General features: G+C 39.3%; 1 protein-coding gene across 4 annotated transcripts in view; it reads right to left on the minus strand.

Moving 5' to 3' along the window:
- Positions 1-3516: 3516 nt before the first annotated feature.
- The window catches only part of LOC124555029 (integrator complex subunit 12-like), an 82008-nt gene continuing 58235 nt past the window's right edge, over positions 3517-27289 (minus strand). For all 4 annotated transcript variants that reach the window (XM_047128787.1, XM_047128785.1, XM_047128784.1 and 1 more), the window contains exons 5-7: positions 20414-20530; positions 11993-12173; positions 3517-5436 (exon numbers count right to left, since the gene is read on the minus strand). In XM_047128787.1, the coding sequence (XP_046984743.1) occupies positions 5117-5436; positions 11993-12173; positions 20414-20530 (618 nt within the window). In that variant the 3' untranslated portion in view covers positions 3517-5116. The remainder of the gene's footprint in view (positions 5437-11992; positions 12174-20413; positions 20531-27289) is intronic.

A 27289-nucleotide genomic window follows, 5' to 3' on the forward strand; every position in this document is an offset into this window, starting at 1 on the left:
ATTAATGCATAATCTGAAAACTTTTAAGTTGTATTTTTGGGTATTACATGGAACATACTGTAAAAATGAAGGTCATCCACTAAATAGCACCTTGGTTTCATCTACTGCAACATTTTCACCAGGCATACATATTGTACAGGACTATCTTTGAACATACCTGATTTTTCCCTGAACTTTTGGGTTTAATTGTCATATTTAGCTGATTTATTGCCTATGAAATGGATGCAATGGAGGAGTAAATTAAAGCCATTTCTGCTCGCTATTTTAAATAAAATGTTATTTTTGAACAGAAGAGTTCTGCTCAACTATCCTCTGTTGTTGGACACATTATCGGCCACAGATGCATAATAATGGCAAAAATTTAGGTATTTCTACACAAATTTGTTTCTTTTCAACACTTCATCTGCACACATTTACTTAAATGGTTTCTGATCCAAAAACAGCACAGTATATCTTCTGGCCTCAATTACTATCAAATTAATCACTTTGTCATCAAAAAATACATTATAAACTTGGTATGGTTTTGAAGCGTCCTTATCCGTAGTGTAAGAGAAACTATAATTCTATTTTTCTCAATTTGTAAACCTACTCCCTTTCAAAAAAGTACCACGGACGTCATACCGCTCTGTGGTGAACTGCAGACTGTCCAAAGTCTGCAACCGGACCACAGGACTTCTCATCATTCCCATCAAAATTATCAGCACAATCTTTGTCATTGTCATTGCTGTTGCTATCTGTTGTATCTACAAACACATCATCTTCGGCAGAAAATGCCGATAATGCTGGATCACCTACATCAAAATCCGATTCTTCCACCATTCACAGTAATTCTTCACGAGTGAAATTAGTCATTTTTCAACATTTAGGATGCTGACATCCCACTTGTTGACAGTACGGGAACCATTCAAGGTAAACCTTTTGTGCTCACATGCGATAAAGCAAATCTCACTGTTCAAAGCAAAATATAAATTTGCAGTCACCTTTATTATGGATAAAAAAATGGCAATTAACATGTTAAATTATGCTTTGTGCTAAATTCTGTCAGTGGTTACTTCTTTGATTCCTTTGGCTCAGTCCATATTTTCCTACTATTTTTCCTTATCTTTCTTTTCCTACTATTGAATTTGCACAGTTAATAATGTGGAAGTTATGGGGTTATGCCAAGTTATTAACATCTGAGAGGAACAGAAAGGAACAAGCATTCATGTGCCTTTGCCATGGCAAAATTACACAAACTAAGGTATGAGTTGTTGCTATACCTGCTTGATATGGCTCTGTCAGACTTCCATCTCTTCCCAAAACTGAAACTTTTTCTTGGTGGATGAAGATTTGCTTCAAATGAAGACTTGATATCCAGAGTTGACAACTATTTTCCAGCCTGGAAGAAACTCATTTTTGAGATGGGATCAAGGCACTGGAAAATTGGTGGACCAAGTGCACTAATCTACAAGGAGACTACATTGAAAAATAGAAAATGTTTCAGTGATGTAAGTACGTTTTTTTTATTCCATTCTGAGACCTTTTCAAACCACCCTCGTAATATAATTAAAGTATATATTAAAAATAATGATAATTTAAAAGTGGCCAGTTGTGTGTGTTAGCTAAATCTATCATTGAAAAAGAGTGCCAAAAGATGATTCTATGAAGAAGATATAAGTAATTGTTTAAACAATATTTAACATTTTCTCATTTAATGTAAGTGCTCATGTGACAGAATGCTGGCTTGTTTATTTACAAACTGTTTTTTTATGTTTATTATAAATGGTCTGAGGCTGACAATCTTTGTAACATTTCTTTATTAAATATTGCTTTTTATATTAGTTTAGAAAGGAAAGTGACCAAGTTCACTAAAATCATGTCTATTGAATGTCATAACTATGTATTTTTTGGGAGGAATGCCTTCAGCCAATGGAGATGTAAGCAGTGGTGGAATGCTACTGCAGTCCTGTGAAAAAACACTATTCAGTGGTACATTCATGGGAGTGATTCAGTGCTATTTTATGTTAGATACGGAGAAAAGCTGACCTACCAGAGGTAATGTGTGAAATCCAATGTGGGTGACTGATTCTGGGCAGTGAACGGTTGCTAGAAAACTTTAAAAGTTAAAGTGACTAACTTTCGCACAGTTTGAATGTGCTCCAGTGCAGAATTTTAACTTTCCCACTTCCATTACAGACAGTACGAGTTACTCATTCTCACTTGTGTTTGGGTGGTAAATCATTGTGCTGAACTCTGATTTATTTTGAGCTGGAGAATATTTTATGTATGGTGTTCAAGAAATGGAAGGCTTTTCGCAAATCTTGGATGACTGTTTGGCTCGGGGAGTCTGCTACCATTCCTGCTACGCACTTTAATGTAACATTACTGCATTTTAATGTGGTTATTGGTTTGTTTGTATTATAACTGGTAATCTTAGGATCACTTTCCGTCTGATTGATATTACTTTCTTGAATAAACATCATTCAATGGAATTCTCTAGTGACATCTACATCAATTTCAGACGTAATAATAGAACCCTTTTTTATTAATTATTCTTCTATTTGTTATGTAATATTACTGTTTACTTTATCAATTCATAATTCTAGCCAATGAACAGAACATTTGACTGCAGGATCACAGCTGCATGTTGTTATTTGCAGTGAGTTAGCTGCTGGGCACGAAAGTAGATGTGTACAGCTTGAGCATACATCTTCATCAAGCCTATCCTTTTTAAACAGCCACGCATAGCCCAATTACCTAAGATTCAAGAAACAACATGTCAAGTCACACTCTTTTATATCAAGCACTCTTTATTTTGTTTTAATTTGTTTATGTTGTTATGAAACATTCCGTATAATAAAACCATTCCAACAAACAGATATGCAACAACTTCAAGCTGTTCTTTGATGGTACTATTGCCTACAGACAATTTCCACCATTAAATAATTACAAATAAATTCAATATGACAAACACCAATTCCACTTGGTGCAATGAACTGCAAACCTGCCTTAAATATGGAAAAAATTCAGCAGTGTTTACAACTTTATCAATCTGCCTCTTAACATCACATCAATGACATACATAGGGTAGCATAAACAGGTGATACAAGCAGGAGAAAGTATACAAAATCCGCTGTTGGAAAGTTGATTAAATGATTTTCATGTAGTTTGAGAATTCTGGGGTACATTCACAAAACATATGAAATCCCATGGCTCGCATCCAAGTTTCCTGAGTGTTTCTCATTTAATGTCTGTACAACTTAACAGCTGAAAAAAAATTAAAAATAATGTTACAATTGCAACCACAGGCTGCTATAGATGCCCAAGGAACTTAAACAGTTATTGCAAAAAGAAATGTGGTGTTCGTTATGTGATGTGATGCTGGATTAATTCAGTAAACTGGTATTTAAATTATCACATAAAAATATTTTCCTGCCACCACTTTATACATTATATAAGGAAACTGGAAGGGAAAGTTTAATTGTCACAAAAGGACACAGGCATAACGTTTCTAAATGTTTTAGAGAAAACACCAAGTAATTCTGTAACAGTATATTTGTTTGTCAACATCTCACACAAGATTACAATTCAGGTGAGTAAAAAAAAGTAGTAAATTTATATGTTGTTACCACCACCACCATTACAGCTTAAATTTGTTTTTGCAATGGTATATAATAATAATGCATACATTGATGCAGAATAGCAGTTAATAATAATTTAAATGAGATTTTAAATACCTTGAAATCAGCCTCAACTTCACTCCTTGCATAACATCAGGCATTTCCTGTGATACCTGTTACTTCATTTACAAAAATATTTACCTCACTCTTTCCAAAGAAACCCATTTGTGCTGGTACAGGCTCACACCAATTTCATTAAAGAGCAGCACACATGTATATCGGAGACAAAAGCTGGTAAGTATGAGAGCTCAAAACTTAATTGCTTGAGAACATGTAAATAGTACTGTTATTGGATTAAAAGTATAAGCTGATAAAGGAATATGAGACAATTGCATAGTCTATGGACTGCTTGAAATTATCTTGATAATGCCACACTGTTAACACTGATATATTTGATATGCCTCCTTTTTTATCCATCTTGTAAATTGCAAACAATCTTGTGCTCTATTCTGCTTGCTAGTATGTTTCTAATTTAATTGTCTGTGAATCTTTAGCAGAAATGGAGTATTATTCTCTCTCTCTCTCTTTTTTTTTTTTACACGATAATTTTTTCTGTACAGTCAATGTGTTTACAACCAGTGCATCAAAACTGTGTACTGGTTGCAACAATTTTTTTAATGCGATAGAAATGACCAGAACTAACTCCTTAACAGATGCCTTATCTCTGAGTCAATATAACTCCTGATCTCATTTTTCTAGCGTAAATTAACACTAGGTTACATTTTAAGCACTTACTTCCCGATTTTTCCCCAATGTCTTGTTAATTTTTAAATGAGGCCACATGTTACATATTACACTACACAGATAAAAATTCACTTGGATATCATACAGTTAGAGTAGTGCACAAGACCAAATGTTATTTATTGGATGAGAGAGAGGCCAGGTTTACAGACCAAGAATACGGCAACAAATACGTCGAATCTATCAGTGTTAAAAAGTGTGGTATTTTCCAAGGTTATTACAAACAGTCTATAAACTGTGGAATGCCCTACATACTAATCCAATACTACTACTAGTCACATTCAAAAGCAAGGTATATATCAAGTGGTATAACATACATCAAAGAGTGATATTAATATTTATTGTTCACATTTATTTTGGTACACTGGTTGGAAATCTACTCACTGGTTGTAAAAATATAAACTAAAAATGTTCTGTAAAACAGAGAGAAAGAACATCATTCAGTTTCTGCTAAAGATTCACACTTGCAAATTATTTCATTGCTGGGAGTAAAATAACAAGAATTCCTGTCTGATCTTATCTGTTTTTAAAAGTGGCAACTATACATTGAACAGTCTTAGCACAGTGGACTGCTGAATAAGCAAACTGCATTGTACTATCATGAGAAAATGAAACTGAACAAGTAACTTCTTCCAATATTGACAATTATGCAATAAAAATAAGCTAATTACATATACATTGTCAACAATTTAATATTATATTAATCAATAGTACTTTTATTTTGAATGTTTCCTTTTCTCCTGCAGTTTTGCAGCTTTCTTCTTCATATTTGCTAGTCTTTTGTCAGCAGAAATAACATTTATTTTGGGTACCACAGATGATTTAGATGAAGATCCAGTTGCAGAGGCTGTAGTAGTAGTGGCAGTGGCGGCGGCAGCACCACCACCACCACCACCACCACCACCAGTTGTATTAACAGCAGTAGGTGTTGATGTCATTGTAGTAATGGAATTAATATTAGAATCAGAGGTTGTTCCAGATGAAGATTGTGCTGTCATTTGCTTGGAAATACAAGCTGAGGCAGAAACAGGAGAACCTGAAACAAAAAGTGATCACTTGTGAGGTAACCATTGAACTTCGTCCTGATATTTCAGGTTGGCAAAATAATCACATAGCATCTAATTATTAAGTTCATCAAATTTTACTAGTGATACAAAAACTGAGCAATACATTAGACACAAAATACAAGACTACTGATACTGTTAATAAATACATAAGAAGATAATCGGAAGAAATTAAAACTTAGGCACTGAGAGCCATAAGGGCCTAAACCACACTGCCATTGATTTTAAGATTCTATCATATACACACGTTCCCAACATCTGTTGATCTCATGGCAAACCAGCTTCATCTGTGCTGTAGACCCACATTGTGGAAATGAACACTTATGAAAAGCTGTCTCACCAACTTCTCTGAAACACACTTCTATATGGGCCAAAAGCACAAAATTTCATTGCTGTAGGAATGCTCACTGGCTACACTAGCATCCATTTTTTCATAAAAGCTGCAAGCTCTTGAAGAAATGCTCCAATATAACTTCACTTTGCATGGTTTCAGCATTCAAGTTTGTAAAATGGACGCTGAGGATGCAGAACTTTTACAATTGTTACTAACCTCAGTACCAAATCAAAAGTTGATGTACATGGTAACAATGAACATGTCAGAAATTTTACAGGGATGAAGTTTTCAACAGGTTTGTGCGAACTGTTGTTTAAAGTATCATAATCTTCACTAGAGTTTGGAAGGCCACTATTTTCTGAAAACCACAGTGGAGGAGACCACAATTTGCCATTTCTCCCACAGTTTGTAGATGGCTTGCACAATCTAGTGCCCTGATATGTAAATGGAAGACATACCAACCTTGAAACACAAAGACTTAACAAAGCTAATTTCATGCCTGAAGTGGACAGACAGTTTTATCTGAACCTCAAGTCATAGAATGTGACTAATTAGAATGAGGACCATGAAGTGTTGGAATAGGCCATAATTGTGAGTGTGGTGCATTTTGTACCTGTTCTTTAAGTTCCTATTCTGGTTTTACATTAATCGTTAACTTTACAACTTCAAAGACACTATTGTCACCAGCCCACATAAAATTTTTTGTGAATTAATAGTAATAGCAAAGTAGTACTAATAATCGTAGTAATAGTAGTAATAATAATAATAATAATAATAATAATAACAATTCATAAATATAAGATGTTGAGACTTTGTTAAAAAACAGTCACGCACATGAGACTGGTGGTTTGCCTACAAATTTGTTTTTCACATACACCAATTTTTCTCATAACTATTTGCTTGTGCTTAGGTCCTTATAGTTCTCAGGTCTTTTTTGTTTTCAGAAAAAATTACTGCCTTTCTTTAGAATAGTAAGATGAATTTTCACTTTTAATTAGCTTTTTATATATAGTTGCCAGAGACTGAATGAATAATAATTTCACAACTACCAGCTGTAGGATGAATCTGCAGACAGCTCAAATTATACACATAACACACTCCATAAATTTCACTCTACCTGCAACAGATGTTTGATTTATGGCAGTCAGACTTTGACTTTTAATGTGAAACCCATTTCAAAACTGACAGTTGCCCAGTAAGCAATTGAGAAACACGTGTTTGGAAGGCTAGGAAACAGGAAACAAACAGATCAGGGAACAGGCGGGAGTAAAAACAATAATTATGATCATAATGGAAATGATCAAGGGAGGACAACACTTACTCATGTACAGAAATGGTAGGTGGACCAACGAAGTTCTTTGCTTGGTTCCAAGAGAGTTGAAAAAATTGACAACCACCTAGTGGTAGGCAGACAGATGTCACCAGCAAACTTGGAAATATGGATGCATACAAGACAGCTCATAATGCATATGGAAGTCTAAAGACTGCCTTTATCCATCCTTGAATGGTAAATGGGTGGTGTTGATGATGATGAAAATAAAGGAAATTACCTGGCTGCAAGAAAAGTGGACCAATAAAAATGATTGGAGTAAATTAAAAGAATATGGGAGGATACTAAAAAATAAAACTTGGAAGCTTATTAAGGAACAGGACAGCTTGCTGTTTACAGGAAGTGAGAAAATGAAAGATGACAATTTGCACACAGCATTTTTTTAACAACCTATTTTGAAAAACAGGAAAGGCAATTGGTGCAGATAGCTCAAATGAAAACAGATTGCACTATAAGGTAAGAGCAGTCATAGACATCTAATTATCAAAATTTCTTTTCACTTTCCTGGATGGAAATCATAAAAATAATTAACTTCATGTACCAGGATGGACTCACCATTGCCACATTCATATCCTGTTTCACTTGCCACCTCCCCCTGCTCCATCTTCCCATCCTCCTCCCTGCCTTGCTCGTCCTGTCGCCAACTCCGCTTGACAGAACCTCTCACCCTAACCATGTGAAGTGCAGGATACAAAGTGGTCAGCTAAGACAATGTAGCCATACATGTGTATATGCTAAACTTGTCAGTGCCAGAGGAGGAAACTGTCCACCACTCAGTAACTTGTTCAGCCATGTTTGTGTGTTTGCTGACTGCTCTATGCATTAACCCTACATTGAAAGGAAACTTTAAATCCTTCCATTATTTTTTTCTGAGTCGGAAACAAATGAATGACATTTATTTATTGCAATATGCACAGAACCGTGGCATTACCTCCATATGAAGACATGCTCAGAAAAGTGACTAACCCTCAAATGTATAAGCATAGAGATAAAAGTGTTGTGCTCTGTTGCTGGGCAGGAGAACTATCAAAACTGACTTTGGTCTCACCCCTAACTATAACATTAGGATATTTAAAGGCGAGACCAATGTCACTTTTGATAGTTCCCGTATCCAGCAATAGGAGGCAACACTTGTCTCTAAGTTTTTACATTGGAAGGTTAGGCAGTTTTTCCATGCATGTCTTCATATGAACCATTTACTGTCAACAACCTGCTGCTGCAACTTCCTGACAGCAAAAATATGTGCCAAATTTACTTGATCTATCTGAGTACACCTAATGTCCTGGAGTACAAATCCACTAACCCGTCTCCACACGAAATATTTTATTTTGTAATCCATGTCTTGGAAGAGGAGCGGGGTTTGGTGCAAGGGGGGGGGGGGGGGGGGGGGTCGTAAAAGTAGTAGCACAAACTCAAATGTACATTACAGTAACTTAGATATACTTCCTTTCACTGTCAATGATCTCCTCAATACGGCCATTATCAAACAAAATACTTGTCAGAATTTCCTACAATCACATACCTGGTCTCTGTCTTGACTGAGCTTTGAATGTTAGTGATTGGCACAATGCAATACATTCATAGCAGTACCTCACAGTGTGCCACCAGAATTCACCGTCATGCAATAGGATCAGTGGTTTCATGCAAATAAGCATCGGTACTTAAAAAATAAAAAGTAAAATAAAAATTAATAAAATTCTTCAGGTTCCTAGTTAACAACAATGGAGCTCATCCCAGTCAAGAGAAAAATAAGAGCAGTCAGATTTTGCAACTTCTGAACACATTCATGATGTGAGAATGGTTTCATGGAATATGATCATGTTACTAGCAATTCATAAAGGACTTCTGTACAAACATTCATCCCTTGCCAAATCCACTGGAGAGGCTAAATTTTCCTGAAATGAGGTGAAAGAAAAATCTTTCCTTGCCCTTAAGGAGGTGCTAACATCTCCAATCCTTGCACTTCACGATGAGAATGTTGAGACAGAACACCACACTGACTAACAGTTATGGGATAGGTGCAGTTCTAGTGCAAATTCAGTAAGGTGCTGAAACGACTGTAGCTTGAGCTTCCAGAGTACTCTTGAAGCCCAAGATGACCTACTCTACAACCAAGGAAGAAGGCCTTGCAGTCATTTGGGCCATCAACAAGTTCTGGTTGTATTTATTTGGCATGCCATTCACTGTTATGATGAACCACTATTCTCTATGTAAACTGATTAGAGTGAAGAATGAGTCAGGTTTACTGGCGAAATGGGCACTGACACTTCTCGAGTAAGATGTCACAGTGCAATAGAAAAATGAATGCAGTCACTAGGATGCAGACTGTCTTTCAAGGAATTCTTTGACAGAAAACAGCAGTGTGGATGAAATCTCAGTCATCGTTCCATTGTATGGCATCGCTGCTGAATTGAGGGAAAGTCCAGCACTGCTAAGAACCACAGAAGCCTTGGAGGAGGAGGAGGAGGAGGAGGAGGAGGAGGAGGAGGAGGAACCAACAAAAGGAGAATTCCAGTTAATAAACAGAACACTGTAAAGAAAATCTGTGATAAAATAGGGGTGGAAATGGTTGTTTATCATCCTAGTTAATCTACAGCCAGTTATCATGAAGTTTCTCCATTATGCTCCAACACCCGGTCACCTACAATTCGGGAAAAATCTAGACAGTATCAGACTGAGGTATCACTGGCCAGGTTTCTACCAATCTGTTACACACTATATGCACCACTGTAAGTAATGCGAGTGACAGAAGCATGTACCACAATTACCTCCGGGGGATCTGGTTCCAATTCCACCTGCAGTAGTGCAATTCCAGAAAATCAGAATCTACCTCTTGGTGAGGTTTCCAAAGTTGACAATAAGGAATCCATGGGTAAACTACCTTCCCAGTCCACTGCCATCAAAGCTGTGCGGACTGCCAAAGCTCTGGAAATTGCAAGGTTACTAGTTTACTGGTACAGAATTTTATCAGAGGTAATTTCACACTGCAACATCACCAACAGTGTGGCAGTCACCCACCGCCCACTGACAAATGGCCTCACAGAATGCCTTAATAAGACTTCAGCATATATGCTCTTGTTGTACATTGACATCAGACAGAGAGATTGAGCAACAATACTGCCCATTGTGACATTTGTACATAACACAGTGAAGCAAGACACTACAAGCTTAACAACATTCTTTGTGCCACAATGTCCTGAGGACAAAATAAGAGATATACTGTTGCAGGTTCAACCCAGTAAAGTCCAAGAGTGCTATAATGCCAAACATCTGCCAGTGGGATACTGCCCAGAAGACTTTGTATGGCATAAAAGCTTGTGCACAAAATGGGGCATGCAGAAATGTTACAAAAGCCCAACTTTGGGCCAAACCATATCCTTCATCACTCATTGGATGTCTCATATGAAGTCGAGGATTATTACCTTTACTGAGGAGACGAAAGTGCAGAGACATTGTCAATGACTCCATATGAAGCCCTACTACTGTCCTGAGATGTGGATTGCTGATACCAGCTTTTCGTTCACTTTCCTTGAACACCCACTCAACAATCATGAAGCTTCACGGGAATGGCTAGCTTCAACGCTCATCATAGTGAAGAAGATGTGACAGTACTGGAATGTGAGCCCCCACCAGAGCTGGAAACAGAGGGTCACTGACAAGCTCTAGATACAAGGTGCTGTTATCTCCAACAACAGGATGCTGTTTCTTCAGGAAAGGGAGCAATGTTGTGAGCTCTGTTGCAACCGATATGCCACTGTTGTTAGTGTCACTGGCTGGAGTTCTGAGGGTCACCAGTTCAAACCTGACATCCAACAATTATTTGTTATTTAGTATTTATCATTTTTGGAAATTTCTTGAAATTTGTTATGTTTGGAAAGTTAGCACATTATGGAATACGTTATGTTTGTATAAACAGCAGCACTCTCTGTCCAGGAATTCAATTCTGCTCTGACTGTAGGTTGGTGTATGTAATAAATATGCCTTCAGTATTAAGTGTTATACTTCACTGATGACCCTGCTATTAGATTTAAACTTCAATGTGGTTATGACGAGACAATATTAGCAGAACAATGGAGCACTACCACGTATATTATATTGTATAAGCCCATGTTTTTTATGTTGCTGGCTCTGCTGAACAATTCATCCACTTAGCCCTTCTGGGAGCGTGGCCTTAACTTGGAATGGCTGGCTGATTCGATGATGATAAAGTAGGAATTCCATCCATCTGTCAACTCTACTGCACACAGATTAGCTGACACATAGTAAATATTGCGTTTTAATGCTGCAGAAAAAGCATGCACAATAATTTCAGTCATCTTAAGTATATTAGTTGTTACTGTCACTATGAACTGTTGACACACTCAAGTGCACCAATATTTCTGTCGTAGTGGCTGAAGTCTTGTCCTTCCTTCATCACACTATCACAGTTATATTCCAATGATTCTATGAATGATCCCACATTCTCAGGGAAGTCCAACTCTTACTAAGAGGCACAGCCATACCATTTCTTCCCTCATCTGCTAATTCACTGGACATGTACAGGATACAGGGTATACCCATATGGCAGGACACCTATTAGTATGCTCACGCAGTCACTAATAACAAAGCAGAGCCTCACACTTATGTGCTGTTGCAAAAGACACACCGAGAACAGTGTCAGCGCCTCTTTGAGTCAATGGCATTTAGTTTTTATAGGTGCTCTTACTAGCCCCTAAAGATAGGACAACTTTTTTTGCTTCCAGTAAAGTGTGTGCAAATTCATCTAACAAATTACACATACTTCACATTATTTTACATTTGTACTTTTTAATATATTTTGATTTTCATGAACATATTTACCACAATTGTGACATCTTAAAATTACCTCCAAAGGTTTTGATCCCTTGAGGAAATGAAGATACCAGACTAGGCTTTCCTCCTGCACCAACATATGTCTGCTTACTGGAATGATGGGCCGCCTGAATACTTGTTGCTAATCCTGCCATTCCCACAATGCCTTGAGAGCCACTTTTGCTGTTTGCTTGATTAATTGGCATCTGGAAAGGCTGTAAAGTGATATAAATTAGAACTGTTTCTAAGGGATAACATTATGCTTACTCACCTGTAGGGCAACTACGGTTAAACTAATATTAAAAAATATTTCTGTCACATTAACAATTATGTTCACTGCACACCAGTGTAAGAAATCACAAGGAAGAGCAAACTATATGGACTACCTTGGCCCACCAAGGTGCAAGATCTGTTGAATCTACCCCCCCCCCCCCCCCCCCAGCACCTACTTCAGTCCTGTTACTTGGTTATCCTACCCCATCAGATGCCAGATCACCTGTGAAAGGAGCCATGTCATATACCAACTTTGCTGCAAACACTGCAACACTTTTTATGTCCGTATGAGCACCAACCAGCTGTCTACAAGAATGAATGGCCACCACTAAACTGTTGCCAAGCGCAATGTTGACTGCCTGGTGGCACAACATGCTCAATTTTAAAGGTTCCTTCACAACTCAGGCCATCTGGGTCCTTCCATCCACCACCAGCTTGCCTGAGCTATGCAGATTCCTCCCCTCCCCTCTCCCCCCCTCTTGTAATAGTCCTGGCCTCAACCTTTGGTAACCTACTGTCTCTGCACCCTCCATGCAACAGTTTACCCTTCCTACATCCTGTCACCCCCCTCAATTCACATCCCCAAGTCACCTAAAGTGTACACCGCTCCACACTGGCTCTGACAACTGTGCATCACATGCATAGCCCGCATACTTGCCACCTTCGCTTCTGCATTCCTAATCGGCAAACCAGCCACCTCACTCCGAGCCATTAACCACCCACCTACAATCCCTATCCCTGCCTCCCACCCCCCTCTCCCTCCACATACCCCACCCAGTTGGAATTAAGCAGGGGCTTAAGCACTCTCTCTCTCTCTCTCTCTCTCTCTCTCTCTCTCTCTCTCTCTCTCTCTGTGTCTGTGTGTGTGTGTGTGTGTGTGTGTGTGTGTGTGTGTGTGTGTGTGTTCTGGTGTATTTTACTAGAGCTCATAAATGATTAAATAATTAGCCAATTAGCCTCTACTCTGAAGGCTAGCAAGTTCTCTTTTTCTGTGATAATTCACTGAGTCTGCCTTTTGGTAAATGGTCTCCTTTAATCCAAAAGTATTTAATTTCTCCCACAACTTTCCTACAACATTTAAAACTATATGGACTACCAGATGAGCATAGTTTTACAACTTTTCTCTCAATCTGTTGCAAGTTTTGCTGAGAGTCTGCCAGTTTTCATTCAAATACAAATTTTTCCCAGTTTCTGGGAATCCCCTGACAGATTATCAGAGCACTTGTACACATAGAAATAGGCAGCTATGCAGTAATTCTGATAGAAATTTGGCTCCCTAGACATATCTTTTAAATAGATTGTCATGTGCACGTGTACCGTGAGGTCCAACCATATTTCTGTATAAAAAATTGTTAGGGTGAAAAATGGAACTGATGATCATATCAGTATATGTTGAGGTGACAATAATCATGGGATACATCTTACTATCATGTCGGACCACCACCTGCCAGACGTAGTGCAGGAACTCAGTGTAGCATGGACTCAACAAGTTGTCAGAAACACCTGCAGAAATACTGAGGCATGCTGCCTCTATAACCATTCATAATTGCAAAAGTGTTGCTGGTGCAGGATTTTGTGCACCAACTGACCTGTCAATGACGTCCCACAAATGTTCGAAGGGATTCATGTCCAGCGATCTGGGTGCCCAAAACATTCACTTTAATTGTCCAGAATGTTCTTCAAACCAATTACAAAGAACTGTGGCCAGGTGACATGGCACACTGTCAGCCATAAAACTTTCATCATTGTCTGGGAACATAAAGTCCAAGAATGACAACAAATGGTCTCCAAGTAGCCGAACATAACCATTTCCAATGAATTATTGCTTCCATAGAAATACAGCCCACATCATTATGGAGCCACTAACAGCTTGCACAGTTCCTTGTTGACAGCTTGGGTCTGTGGCTTTGTGGGGTCTGCACCACAGTTTAACCCCATCATCAGCTCGTACTAAATGAAATTGAGGCTCATCTGACCAGGCCACAGTGTTGCAGTTGTCTATAATCCAACTGATATGATAATGAGCCCAGGACAAGCACAGTAGGCGATGTCGTGCTGTAAGCAAAGGCACATGGATCGATTTGCTGCCATAACCCATTAACACCAAATTTTGCCATGCTGCCCAAACAGAAATGTTCATCGTATATCCCACATTGATTTCTGCAGTTATTTCATTCGGTGTTGCTTGTCTGTTAGCATTGATAACCAAGCGAATACTGCTGCTCTGTCATTACATGAAGGCCGTCGGCCACTGTGTGGTACATGGAGAGAGGTAATGCCTGAAATTTGGTATTCTCAGCACTCTTGACACTGTGGATCTCAGAATGTTGAATTCCCTAACAATTTCAGAAATGGATATCCCATGCGCCTAGCTCCAACTATCATTCCGTGTTCTAAGTCTGTTAATTTCCGTCATCAGCCATAATCACAGCAGAAATCTTTTCACATGACTCACTTTAGTACAAATAACAGCTCCACCAATGCACTGCCCTTTCACACCTTATGTATGTGATACTATCACCATCTGTACACATGCATATCACTAACCCATGATTTTTGTCAACTCAATATAGGTAACAATAATATGAAAGAAAACCTGTATCAAAAAATTAGATTTCTTGCACTTGATGAAGATTAAAATCACTGAGTATTTATAGTAGCCAGAGCAACATTTGATTTCATTTGTGGCTCATAATCATGCAGTCTGATGGATCCAGCCCCAGTCCCCTACCCCCGGGGCATTATATAGTACGGATTTAAAAACTTTTGGCAGAATGTAACCAATTACAAAATATACCCTCCGACTTTGTACAATCAACCGTGTTAAATGACAATGATTGAGGCAATGTCAATGGTATTACTTTACGTGCTGGCATTGTCGTGCCTCCATGTTTCAGTAGTGGTTTACCAGTTTCTGTTACACTTACTCCAAACTGGACTGATCTGAGAGGTGGCTACTGGTAACTTGATGCCTTCATGATGGACAGTGTCTAGCTTCTTGAGAGAGAGGTTTTAGAATGTTGAGAAATTGTACACACTTTGTTCTCCAGTCTTTCAGGTGTGGTAACCATCTTAATTTATTGTCAAAGATTATGTCCAAAATTCGTACATTCTTTCCCATAGTTCTGTTTATATAATGTCACTGACCTCGACAGTAAAAAATTATGAGTTTCAGAGTGCCAGGTCATTTTATATATCTTCCAAATTAATTAGAAAGAGAGATTTCAAAACAAAGGCAGGAACAGCTGCAAGACACATATAGAAATGATTGATTATGGTAGATCAGCTAAGACCCCCATTCTTGGGCACTTCGCCTTCACAGAGTTAGGTGGTGACCTCAGTTAGGACAGGTGGTGAGATGATCAAGGTGATGGGGAGGGGGGCAATAAGGAAATAGTGTGGATGAACAAGATGGATAGATTGTAATGAGGAAAAAATAGAAAAGGCATAGAAGCACATAGATTTTTGAGGCTGGGGAGGTGGAAGAGCTATTCAGCTGGATGAGACTGGTAAGAGCAAATCTAAAGTGAGAATAAGGTCTACAAAATCTGATACCAGGTGGGTTGCAGGATGAAAGGATATGTTCCAACTCTGAGAAGTTTATGTTGGAAGAGGAATTGTGAACTCAGTTATAAATAGATCAAGTTCAAAAGTTTCGACTTTAATTACATGTGAAAAAACAGGTACTGGAGCATGAAAAGATCATACAAAAATTTCTGAAGTACTCAGGCTTCATTCACATGTCAAAACAAATGTTCCAACTATGGACACCCACAAGTTACACAAAAACAAGTTGCACAAGTTACACTCACAGTAGTATCAAGAGATGGCAAGAACTGTCGTTATCCAATACATTTATCAGGTTAAGATTAACAATCTGCATCAGTTAAGGATACTCGCGAAAAAGCTGCTTGGAGGTACTGTAGGTAGGTTTTCCCATTCCTTCTCCTGATGGGTTTTGTGACTAAGTAGTCTTTGTGAAGCACGTCTTCTAAGAGCATCCCTGGGATGCTATCTGGGAATAAGGTTAAAATTAATATCAATCTAAGTGATGTCCTAACTGTCCATATATGTGACACCCTGGCTGGATGCAGCTATAGAGCAGTTGTCATGATTTGATGTTGACTTTGCTGATTACATTCAACAACAGTGAGGCCACTGGACAGACCCCCCCCTCCCTCACAATTACCCAGTAAAATTTTATGTTTTTGGCATGGTAACACGTTTCTCATTGTCTGCCCACTAGCTGGTACCTAGAATAATTTGTCGCACTTGGATAGTACTCATTTCAGGAGATCATTGGTAGACTGTGCTAACAATACAGTTTGGCAGAAGGTATTTGTGTATGTTGCCAGTAGATGCATCAGACAAGTGACTGAATACACCTTTTGACACTGTAATTAGATAATCGTTCTTGGAGAAGCCTAAGCACTAGTAAGACCTAAAGTAATTTGAGCAAGAGTATTGCACCTGTTCCTTTTTGCAGTTGGGATATGTTATTGATATTAATCTTCTGTTGTGTATCTTCCCCTAGCTCCATATTGCACACACACAGCTGTTTCTCTATTGAAAGTAGCTGCTTTCAGTCAGAAGATGACACTTCATTTGTTTCCCGTTGCACTGATCATGATGGAGACAGTTGTTCAATCTAATCGCCTTTTCCTACACAAACTTAATGATGATGGGCTGTGTCCAGACTTCATAGACTACTCCTAATATGTAGTAATACTAACTTTAAAGACCCATATGTTGGCCACTTCTGAAGTACCGTTGGGATGTCTATAGTAGCTCTTTCAAGGAATAAACAAATGAATCAGAATCAATGAACAGAACTCTTAATTGTTTAGTACATTTATAAGAACCTCTCTATTTACTTAGTGACCAGTTTACATTCTGTGTATAGCACGCGGGTGGTTCAATTGTATGTCGTGTAAAACTGGCTTCAGTAACATTTGGATATTGTGTGTTCACTAGTTATACTGCGATCACAACCCAGAGGGGAGTATTGAAATGTTGTATTCTGATGCAGACATTCTTAAACATATCACAGCTTTCATTTGCCACACATGAAAGCTCACATTTACACTCAACACACACAACATCCGAGGCAGATATGTTACAATGCTGTCAGCCTATCCTCTCAAAATCTAATAACTACAGATTTTTCAATTCTGCCCAATGGCCTCACTGTTGTTGAACATAATCAGCAAAGCCAACATCAAATCATGACAACTGCTCTATAGCTGCATCCAGCCATGTCTGCCCCCTAACCAACCCCCTGGTAACCAAGAATTTCCTCACCTCAACAGACTGACTCACCTTTCTTCCCAAGATCTCTCCTTGATGATACCAATCTCACAGTTGCTGAAAAAGCTGTTATTGAGAGCCTCAAAATTGATCTGACGTTAATCATCATCCTTGCAGACTTTGCCTCCATAACTGTTGAAATGGACCATAATCATTTCTTGGAAAAAGCTTCACTGCCCATCATTTCCTCCAGAAAAGCTTGCTGCGACAATTCCAATCCATAAGTACAGCATGACCTCATATGTGCACTTAAATTCTTAGGCCCACCACATAAATGTTTACCTTAATCCTTTTCCTTCATAACATCTACTGCTTCTACGTACCCATATTACACCAACTCCCCATGATCTACAAAATTAAAAACGTAGGATGCTCTGTTCTTCCTGATGACTGACCTTTGTCAGATAGCTTTCTCACCTATATGAAGTAGTACCTCCACCCCAGTGCATACACTAAAGACATTTAGAATTGATCCATCCCCTCCCATAGGTTTCCTCTGCTTTAGATACAAACAGTCATCTTAAAAAGGATAAACTGTAAAAAAAAAACTCTTGAGAAAGCCATGGACGTTACCCACAGCATCCGCCCATGGTAATTTATCAGCCTCAGAAGAATATCTTCTATTCATTCAAAATCGTTAAATCCATCATTTGATTACATTCATTTGTGACATGTTTATAGTCTTGGCTTCATGCCCATATTCTCATACCTTTGTATCCTTAACATGACTTCAAAATATTTTACTTTTCCCAGATCTGCTTAGTGAGACACTTTACTGGACATTGACCTCAACTTCTCTGACTGACCTCAGACTTTTCCAGAATGAATTCAACTAATTACTAACAGTACCTTCACTATGATAGCTACCTTCCCTTCCCTTCGACACAATGCCAAAAAAGCCTGTCCCTTTGGTCTTATCATCAAAGTCTTATGAGAAGCAGTCTTCCTCCCAATGTGCAGATCATCTCCATGGTCTTGATACTCAAACGAACACTCCTCAACTGGTACACCAACATATCATAATCTCTTGTGCATCCCAATGACCACCACTCCAAACAGAAACTACCAAATCAATACCGTTACCAGGATTAAAACTACCACTTCCCTAACTCTGGTGAATATTCTAAAACCCTTCCTTTATCTTCCAAAATAACACTCTTATCTACTTGATATACACAAATTCCATCAGCCACTCCCACTCTTCTACTCCTCCTCAGATGTCCACAGGTCACCTCCCTCAGGAAGAGTCAGGTACATGACCCACAGAGTAAATCCACCTCACAGCATGTATTATCCCCATTAGAGGTAGGACCACTTGTGCAGTCAAAAATGTGTTCGAACTTTGATTGTTTAAGTTTCCATAATAACACAGCCACAAACTAACTGTCCACACATGAGCAAGCTGTAATAGGACTTGGCTAGTTAATGAATACTTAAATACCACTTAAAGTTCTGCAGATTGTGTATTACCCAATCTACAATATGTAATGGACAAAAGCTAGAAATTGTGGTTTTTCTTAATTTCTATCAGCAAATTAAACTATATGGTTCACTTCATACCAAATCAACATCATTAACATCATTTCAGATCATTCAACTGTAATTGACAGAAAATTATAATTAGTTAGAAAACTAGGTGACATTGACATACTGTCATAAATTACAGCAAAATTTATAATTTCATTCTTGTGATTGCATTATTACATTCCCACTTAAATGTTTGGAGAAATATCTATGTTATAATTAAACCAATAATTAATTAGCAAAATTTTTAAGTTTCAACTTACCTACAAATAGACTTTCTGAAAACATTAGTCATCTGATGTATTTAAAGTGCCTTGGGCACTTTATGTATCATGTCAATAATGAAAAACCAATTAGAACAGTAATTAACTTTTTCATTAATGATTCTTGAACATTCAGATGTAAACACTATGATTTTCACTCATTCTGAGGCTGTGAAATCATCATACAGAACTTTAACCTAAAATTCCTTATTGGCATTTTGTACTGCACCTCAATTAATATTAGAAATAAAATCCAATGTGAGATTAAGATGTAATTAATGATTTTATGAAAGGTATCATTATTGTAACCTCATATCCAAGTTTTGACACAAAAGTCGAAAGAATAATATTTAGAAATGTATTCAGAATCAATCATCATTTATTATCTTTAAACCATACTAACAGTTTGTTGTAAATCATTAACTTTTCATTATAAATCTGAATGTAATTGTTTTTGACAAAAGACCAGACAACATGCACTGTTGAGATAGAGTATATATTGAGTGGTGCGAAGCACTAAGTCGGACGCAGTTTGGCCAATGTAATGATGCAAAGTCTGTAACAGTTGCTGTTTTGTCAGTCATGTTGGTAGAAGGCAGTTTGTGGGTGAACATATTGGCAAATCCTTACAGAAAATACATCCACTGTTAAAAGGATTCATCAGTGTGTTCAAAAATATTATTTTAACATCGAAGTTTTCATCACATCAAAAATCCAGGCAAATCTGCAATATACATCCCCTTATGGACTTTATTGAGGGAGGAAATTTAACAGTTCAGAGCTAATATTCCACTGCAAAAACTACACCACTCTCATAATGAGAAGTATTTCAGCCAGAACTGCAGTTGGAGCAACATTAGAACATGCACGCACATGCACCTCCATCCGCACATGCACAAATGGCCACTGCAAAACTGTGGTCAGCAGCGCAAACTTGACCACCAAGTTGAAGAGCATTGTATGCAATAAAACAGTTGCTCCACAATCTCTGCCACCCTCATATTAATTCTTTATTAGGTTTGCTCTATAATAATGTTTATCTGCCTCTCATTCCCCCCCCCCTCCCCCCTCCTCCAATACCCACCTACCTTTTCTGTTCTTTTGAATACAAGAGTTGGTGGTGCAGATTCAGCTTTCAATGTAGGCTTCACAGTTGAGACAGGGTCTTTCACAGTTGATTTTGGTGAAGCATGTGGCTTAGACACCTGAAATAGGAAAAAAAAGAGTGCAAAACTTCATAAGAGAGGTGTTACTTCATTACAAGCTGTACCTATGAAGAGAGAGTGAAACAGAAACAGCACGATTTCTTGTATAGACAGAAGCACAGTTTAAGGTGATCATCATACTGGTTCTTACGGCCTACAACAATAACTTTCTCACAAACCATTTCACCACATTAATGTGTGCCAAGAGGGATCAGAAGAAACATAGTAGGTTTAAGAGATTAGTGTTGGTAAAACTGGCAAGGTATCCATGAACATAAGTGACAAAGAGAAATAATAAAAAAATCATCTCGTATGCGTGATCCAGGCTAAAAGCATTCAAACATGTGAGACTATGTGTACTTGCTGCACAACACACACACACACACACACACACACACACACACACACACACACACACACACACACCAGATTAAGATCAAAGGCTTGTCTGGGGCCCAGAGGAGGAAATTACTCAGGGAACAGAGGAAAAAGGAAGGGAAAGAATGGCTTCTTAAAAACAAGTGGAGGGAGTTAAAGGGACTAGAACCTAAGACCCCCAGGAAAAAACACTCTCACATTGAAGGGGACACGCAGACCCCCCACAACGTCAAAGACAGGTAGTAAGCGGATAAGGGAGGAATCAAAGACTCTCTCCTCCCTGGATAAGCGAGTCCAGAAAAAACTGAGGCAAGAAATAGGGAAACAGACCAATAGTACTGCAGTCTCAGCTTTTAGGATGGCAGTTATCCAGGAAGGTTAACCACTGGTGGCCATCACCTCGCAGCAGGAGGAATTAGTAAAAATGGCCCTCTTTAAAAATACTGGGGGGGGGGGGGGGGCGCGAGAGGACACTGTGGCACAGGTCCCAACTTCAGGAGGGTCTATCTAGATTGTGGTTCACTAATTTTTGTCTGTGAGGGGGTGCACACACTAGAATGGCTCAAGGACAAGGTGCCCATGAGCTTCTTAAGACCGCAAAGGTATTATTATGGGTATCTAAGATCCTTAAGGAAGTCTCTCCCAAGACTGTTCGGTAAAATAGGGGCCCACAACCCAAAAGTCTCAACAGAAGATTGGAGAGTGATTAACCAGAAGGTTGCTCTGGAAGGGCGAACCCTGGTGGTGGAGGTTGGTGAGAAGTCCCTGAAGGCGATGCGGGAGCAGGACCTGAAACTGTTTTTAGGGTTCTTGCAGGTCACCATCAGAGTTCTCAAGACCTCAAATATGGCAGTATGACAGAGCCTGGAGGTGCTGCAGATTAATCTGCAGCACAGTAAAGGGGCCACTGCTGCCCTGAGCCACTGCCTGAGGAGACAGGAAGTGGACGTGGCGCTGATACAAGAACCCTATTTATACAAAGGGGGTGTATCGGGCCTTGGTGGCACTGGAGGTAAGCTGATCTATGCTAGGAATCCAAGAAACTCCAGAGCATGCAATTAGGTAAGAAATGGCATTTATTTCATGCCAATAATGGATTTCTGCTCTAGGGATTTAGTGACCATTAAAATGCAGCAATGTGAGGACGGCATCACGAGGGAAATTCTTTTGGCCTCAGCATACCTTTCTTACAAAGATAGCTCTCCTCCTCCCTTGGAGGTGAGGAGACTGGTAGAGACTTGCCATCGGCAAGGTGATCGACTGCTGGTGGGATGCGACGCCAATGCCCACAACCTAGTGTGGGCCAGCAAGGACACCAACATTAGAGGTGAGTACCTTCTTGAATTTCTTTTAGCTAACAACTTAGAGGTCCTGAATAAGGGCAATTAACCTACATTCAGGAACAGCAGAAGGGAAGAAGTAATTGACATAACCTTTGGTTCCATGACGATGGGTAGCTATGTCAAACAATGGTATGTGGTGTTAGAGCTATCCTGATCGGACCACATGTACATCAAATTCAAGGTTGAAATGGGAAATAGGAATCCCAGGAAAACAGACTGGGAGACATATAGGATGGACCTTGACTTAGGCTTATCAGAAATTAAAACTTCGATAAGGAATCCAGTAGAATTTGAGGAAGTAGCTGAGGCTGTTACCTCTGCCATAGTGACCTCATATCATGACAACTACACAATCACCAGGAAGTGCATAGATAGGAGTGTTCCTTGGTGGAATAACAAACTGGAAACGCAAAGAAAACAGGTACGGAGACTGTTTAATATTGCGAGACATGAAGGACAATGGGCTAAATATCGTGAGGCCCTTGTCAATTACAATCTTGCAATAAGACAAGCAAAGGAGGCAACCTGGAAGACAGTCTGTGAGGAAGTGGAGGGCACGGCTGCACAAGGCAGACTTCAAAAGATTCTCACTAGAGTACTAATCAATCCAGGAGGTACGTTGAGGAAGGAGGATGAGGAATATACAAAGACAGCACAAGAGATGCTGAAATTGCTCCTCCAAACTCACTTTCCTCAATATGCTCTGCCGGACAACACAAACCAGTATGTGACCCCCAGAGAGACAACGGTTCTCATAAGAGAGGACTGGGAATCGTCCAAGGGGTGTGTGAACTTCAACAAAATCTATTGGGGGGTGGGAAATTCCAACTGTTCAAGTCACCTGGCCCAGATGGAATTTTTCCAGCTCTCCTGCAACAAAGGTTGTCTTCATTCCAAAGCCAAAGAGTTGATCACACGAAGGCCAAGGATATGAGACCAATCAGTCTGTCTCCTCCATTCTTCAAACATGGGAAAAACTGGTTAATGTATTCGCTGGGAAGAGGAGGCTAAGTAGGGTCCCTCTACATCCAAACCAACACGCATACCAACCAAGTAAATCATGCGAGACAGCTCTCCACCAACTTGTTGGGAAGGTGGAAAAAGCTCTTCATTTCCAAGAAATAGCTCTCTGCATCCTCCTGGATATCGAGGCGGCCTTCAGTAACACGATCTTCGATTCCATGTTAAGGGCAGCAGATGTGCATGACCTGGGGACCACTATATGTAGGTGGACCAGGGCCATGCTTAGTGGAAGGAAGGTAGAGGCTACCATGGTGAATGAAAAGTGGTAATTAAGGGCACTAGAGGCTGCCCACAAGTAGTAGTTTTGTCTCCTCTACTGTGGAATCTAGTGGTGAATGAACTCATTGAGGAACTAAATTCCAGACAATGCTTCTGCCAAGGATACACAGATGATCTTGTCATAGTAATACTTAGCAAATTCACTGACACAGTCAGCAATATGGCACAAGGAGGGTTCGACATTGTGCAAAAATGGTGCATTAAACAGTATCAGAGTTAATCCTAAGAGGACTGTTGTGGTGCCATTTACGAAGAGACACATTCAGCACGCAAGTTGGAATTTAAAGCTCTTTGATGAAACTCTACCTGTGAAGGGGATAGTGAAATAACTAGGGGTAACCTTGGATGAGAAGCTAACTTGCACCCATCACATTAAGAGCATATGCTCCAAGGCAAAAAGTACTCTAGTGACTACTAGAAGGGCTTGTGGCAAAAACTGAGGCCTAAGCCCCAGGGGTATGCACTGGATATACATCACAATGTTTAGACCTACGACTTCTTGTGGGGCCGTAGTGTGGTGGAAGAAGGTAGAACAGCGGGTTGCGGCTAAGGAGCTTCCTAAGGTGCAGAGATTGACCTGCTTAGCCATAATGGGCGGAATTAGTAGCACACCAACCGCTGAAATAGAAGCCATGCTGGATATGCCTCCACTTCACCTTTGGGTCAAGATGGAGGCAGCAGCTGGGACACAAAGACTTAAAACTGGCGAAAACTGTCTCATTCGGATATCCAGAATGACACACTAACATAGTGAGTGAGGTAAATATAGCAATGGCTGGGGAAATGCCTGGCAACTATATAATAACTCCCAACTGCTTCTACAAGCCTTAAAGCATAATAATTGGAAGTAGGGAGCAGTGGGAAAACACAGTTCGACACCGTATGGGGGACATCGTTTGGTTCACCAATGGGTCGAAAACAGACCAAGGCATTGGGACAGGGTTGTACGGGGTTCAGCCAAGACTGGAGAGCATCATATCTCTATGGAAACTGGCCTCTGTGTTCCAAGCTGAAATTACTGCAATCAATGTGAGGAGGAGAATATGCATAGGTGCTACAATGGCCGTAGCATCTACATCTATTCAGACAGCCAGGCAGCCCTGAAATCATTGGCAGCTCCTGCAACAAGATCTGAGATTGTTGCAGATTGCCACAGGGCTCTGGTGGAGCTAGGGGGAAGCAATAGGGTGAACCTAGTGTGGGTCCCTAGCCACTCACTCAGGGATCTGTGGCAATGAACAAGTCGGTAGATTGGCTAGGATGGGGGGGGGGGGGGGGGGCAACAACTCCATTTATTGGACCAGAACCTGTCCTGACAATCACCAAGGCTATGATCAAAGTAGAACTACGGAAGTGGCTTAGGAGACAGCATGTAGGATATTGGACCAAGGTCCAGAAACAAAAACATTGTAAGGTAATGATGCCCAAGCCATGTTTTAAAAGAAGCTCTGTAATCCTGGGATTGAACAGGAAAGAGATCAAACTCACGACTCAACTGATGACTGGCCATGGGAATTTCAAAATACATCAACACACAATGAGTATAACGGAAGAGGACCCTAAATGTAGGATCTGTGATGAGAGTGAAGAAACTGCATCACACCTAATCTTCGAATGCATGGCATTGGAGAGTAAAAGATACAGAATCTTCGAGACAACTAGACCTGAAGAAATTATGTCTAACAAAAAACTGGTACAGGGACTCCTTGCACTATTTAAGGGCACTGGTTGGCTTTACTAGATATACAGGGAGCAATACCGCACAATAAACCTAGTTTCAGTGCGGGCAGTGGCGGGTCAGACCTAAGCGGTTTTAGCTCCCCTGTTAAAATCAATCAAATATAAAAACATCATACCTAGCAACTATGCAGGTTGAATGGTGCAATCGATGGGCACTGTACCATTTAAGAAGTGTATGTATCACTATCAATCCATTCTGTAAAAACCACACATCAATAGCACTTCCCATTTCTGCAATATTTGTGGTGCAAGTTTTAGGTGACTGATCCTGTATATGTAGGTTTTTGTACATCTACTATTAAGTAAGAAAATTGTTAGTAACAGACTGTAGTAGAGATGTGAGGTTTTATTAAGTTCTTCCTTCCAATAATTGATTTTGTTAATAAAATAAAATAAAGTCTTGTCACAAAATAAGATAGGGGATGATGTGGGGAAGCAGGCAAGTGCTGTGAATGTTGACCTTTCCTCGTTGCTGGACTAAGATTGAGACAGCAGAGCCAAGCATATGCCTTGAGCTGCTAACAAAGAGATTGCACCATATATTATTTAAAATTAAATCTTTAAATATTGTTTCAAAACTTGGTCAGATTATGTAAAACTATGAAAAAGTCAAATATTGTGAACCTCAAATGGTTTGCTAATTACTTCCTTTGAAAATCTACTTTTTCTAAAATCCTAAGAGGCATGTAAAATTACATGCTAGAAAGTTCTGCTTTTGGAATTACGTGGTACAAGTTTTCAAGAAGCTACCTCTTACTTTTTGAATTATTCCACTTTTTCAAAATTTCAGAAATGTTTGGAATTAGGTTCAGTTTATCATAAAAACCTACCTACCTACTTTCTAAACTATTAAGAGAAACCCAATTTTTATCAGTAAAATTTGTTAAACGAGTTAGATTAAGTAACCTTTGTTATTACGCTACAAAGACAAGATAACAGCACTGCACCAAGATTCAAGACAACATTTTAATTTTATCTAGGCACAGAAATTAAAACAGAGAGATCAGAGGCCACCATCTACATTTGGTTCCCTTTGAAAAATTCTGAAGTTAAAAATTTAAGACTTATCAAGCTAAGGATTCTAAAGATCATAGAGAAAGTAGAGATTTACTTAGAGAACTTCAACTAACAATGATATAAATAATTTTGCAATCATAAAGTGTGCTGACTGGGTGCTGCTGCAAAAAACTGCAAGTGATTTTGGGATGTGTGCTTTGTTTGCTGTCCGCATCAAAAAATAAAAGAGCCACGTGTCTGTACTAGGAAGGCTCTTTGATCACTGTCGGTCACACAGAAAGGTACTAAGCTCCCTTCCAGAATGTGTCGCAATTTTGTTTGTGTCAATGGCTGCTTAAGCCTCAGATGGATTTAAAAATGACTGACATTAACATGTGAAATCCAGGCTGGAATAATGACAGTATTATGAAAGGCTAGATTGCTATTCACTATATAGTTGAGATGTTGAGTCACAGACAAGTATAACAAAAACAGACTGCTTAACAAGTGAGATTTTGGCCAAAAGGCTTTCTAGTGGACCACACACACACACACACACACACACACACGCACACACACACACACACACACACAAGCACAACTCACACGTACATATGAGAGTGAGTGAGTGTGTGTGTGTGTGTGTGTGTGTGTGTGTGTGTGTGTGTGTGTGTGTGTGGGGCGTGCACGCATTTTGTATAGAAGGCCTTTTTGCCGAAAGCTCAACTGCTTAGCAGTCTCTTATTGAGCCTGTCTGTGATGCAACATCTCCACTATATGGTGAATAGCAGCCTATCATTTTCATATTACTGGCATCATTGGGTTTCGGCTGAATGATATGTTGTGTGTATCTTGTGAAACTGTGAACTCAATTGGATTAAGAATTTATCTGTGTTTCATTCTTTGTGTGCCGCCCACTATATTACAGCATGCCATGCTCAGTATCTGAGATTTTTCTCCACTTTTAAGACAAGCAAGTTCCTTTACATAATTAGGAACG

The sequence above is a fragment of the Schistocerca americana genome, chromosome X (genome assembly GCF_021461395.2).
Source record: "Schistocerca americana isolate TAMUIC-IGC-003095 chromosome X, iqSchAmer2.1, whole genome shotgun sequence".
Lineage (NCBI taxonomy): Eukaryota > Metazoa > Arthropoda > Insecta > Orthoptera > Acrididae > Schistocerca > Schistocerca americana.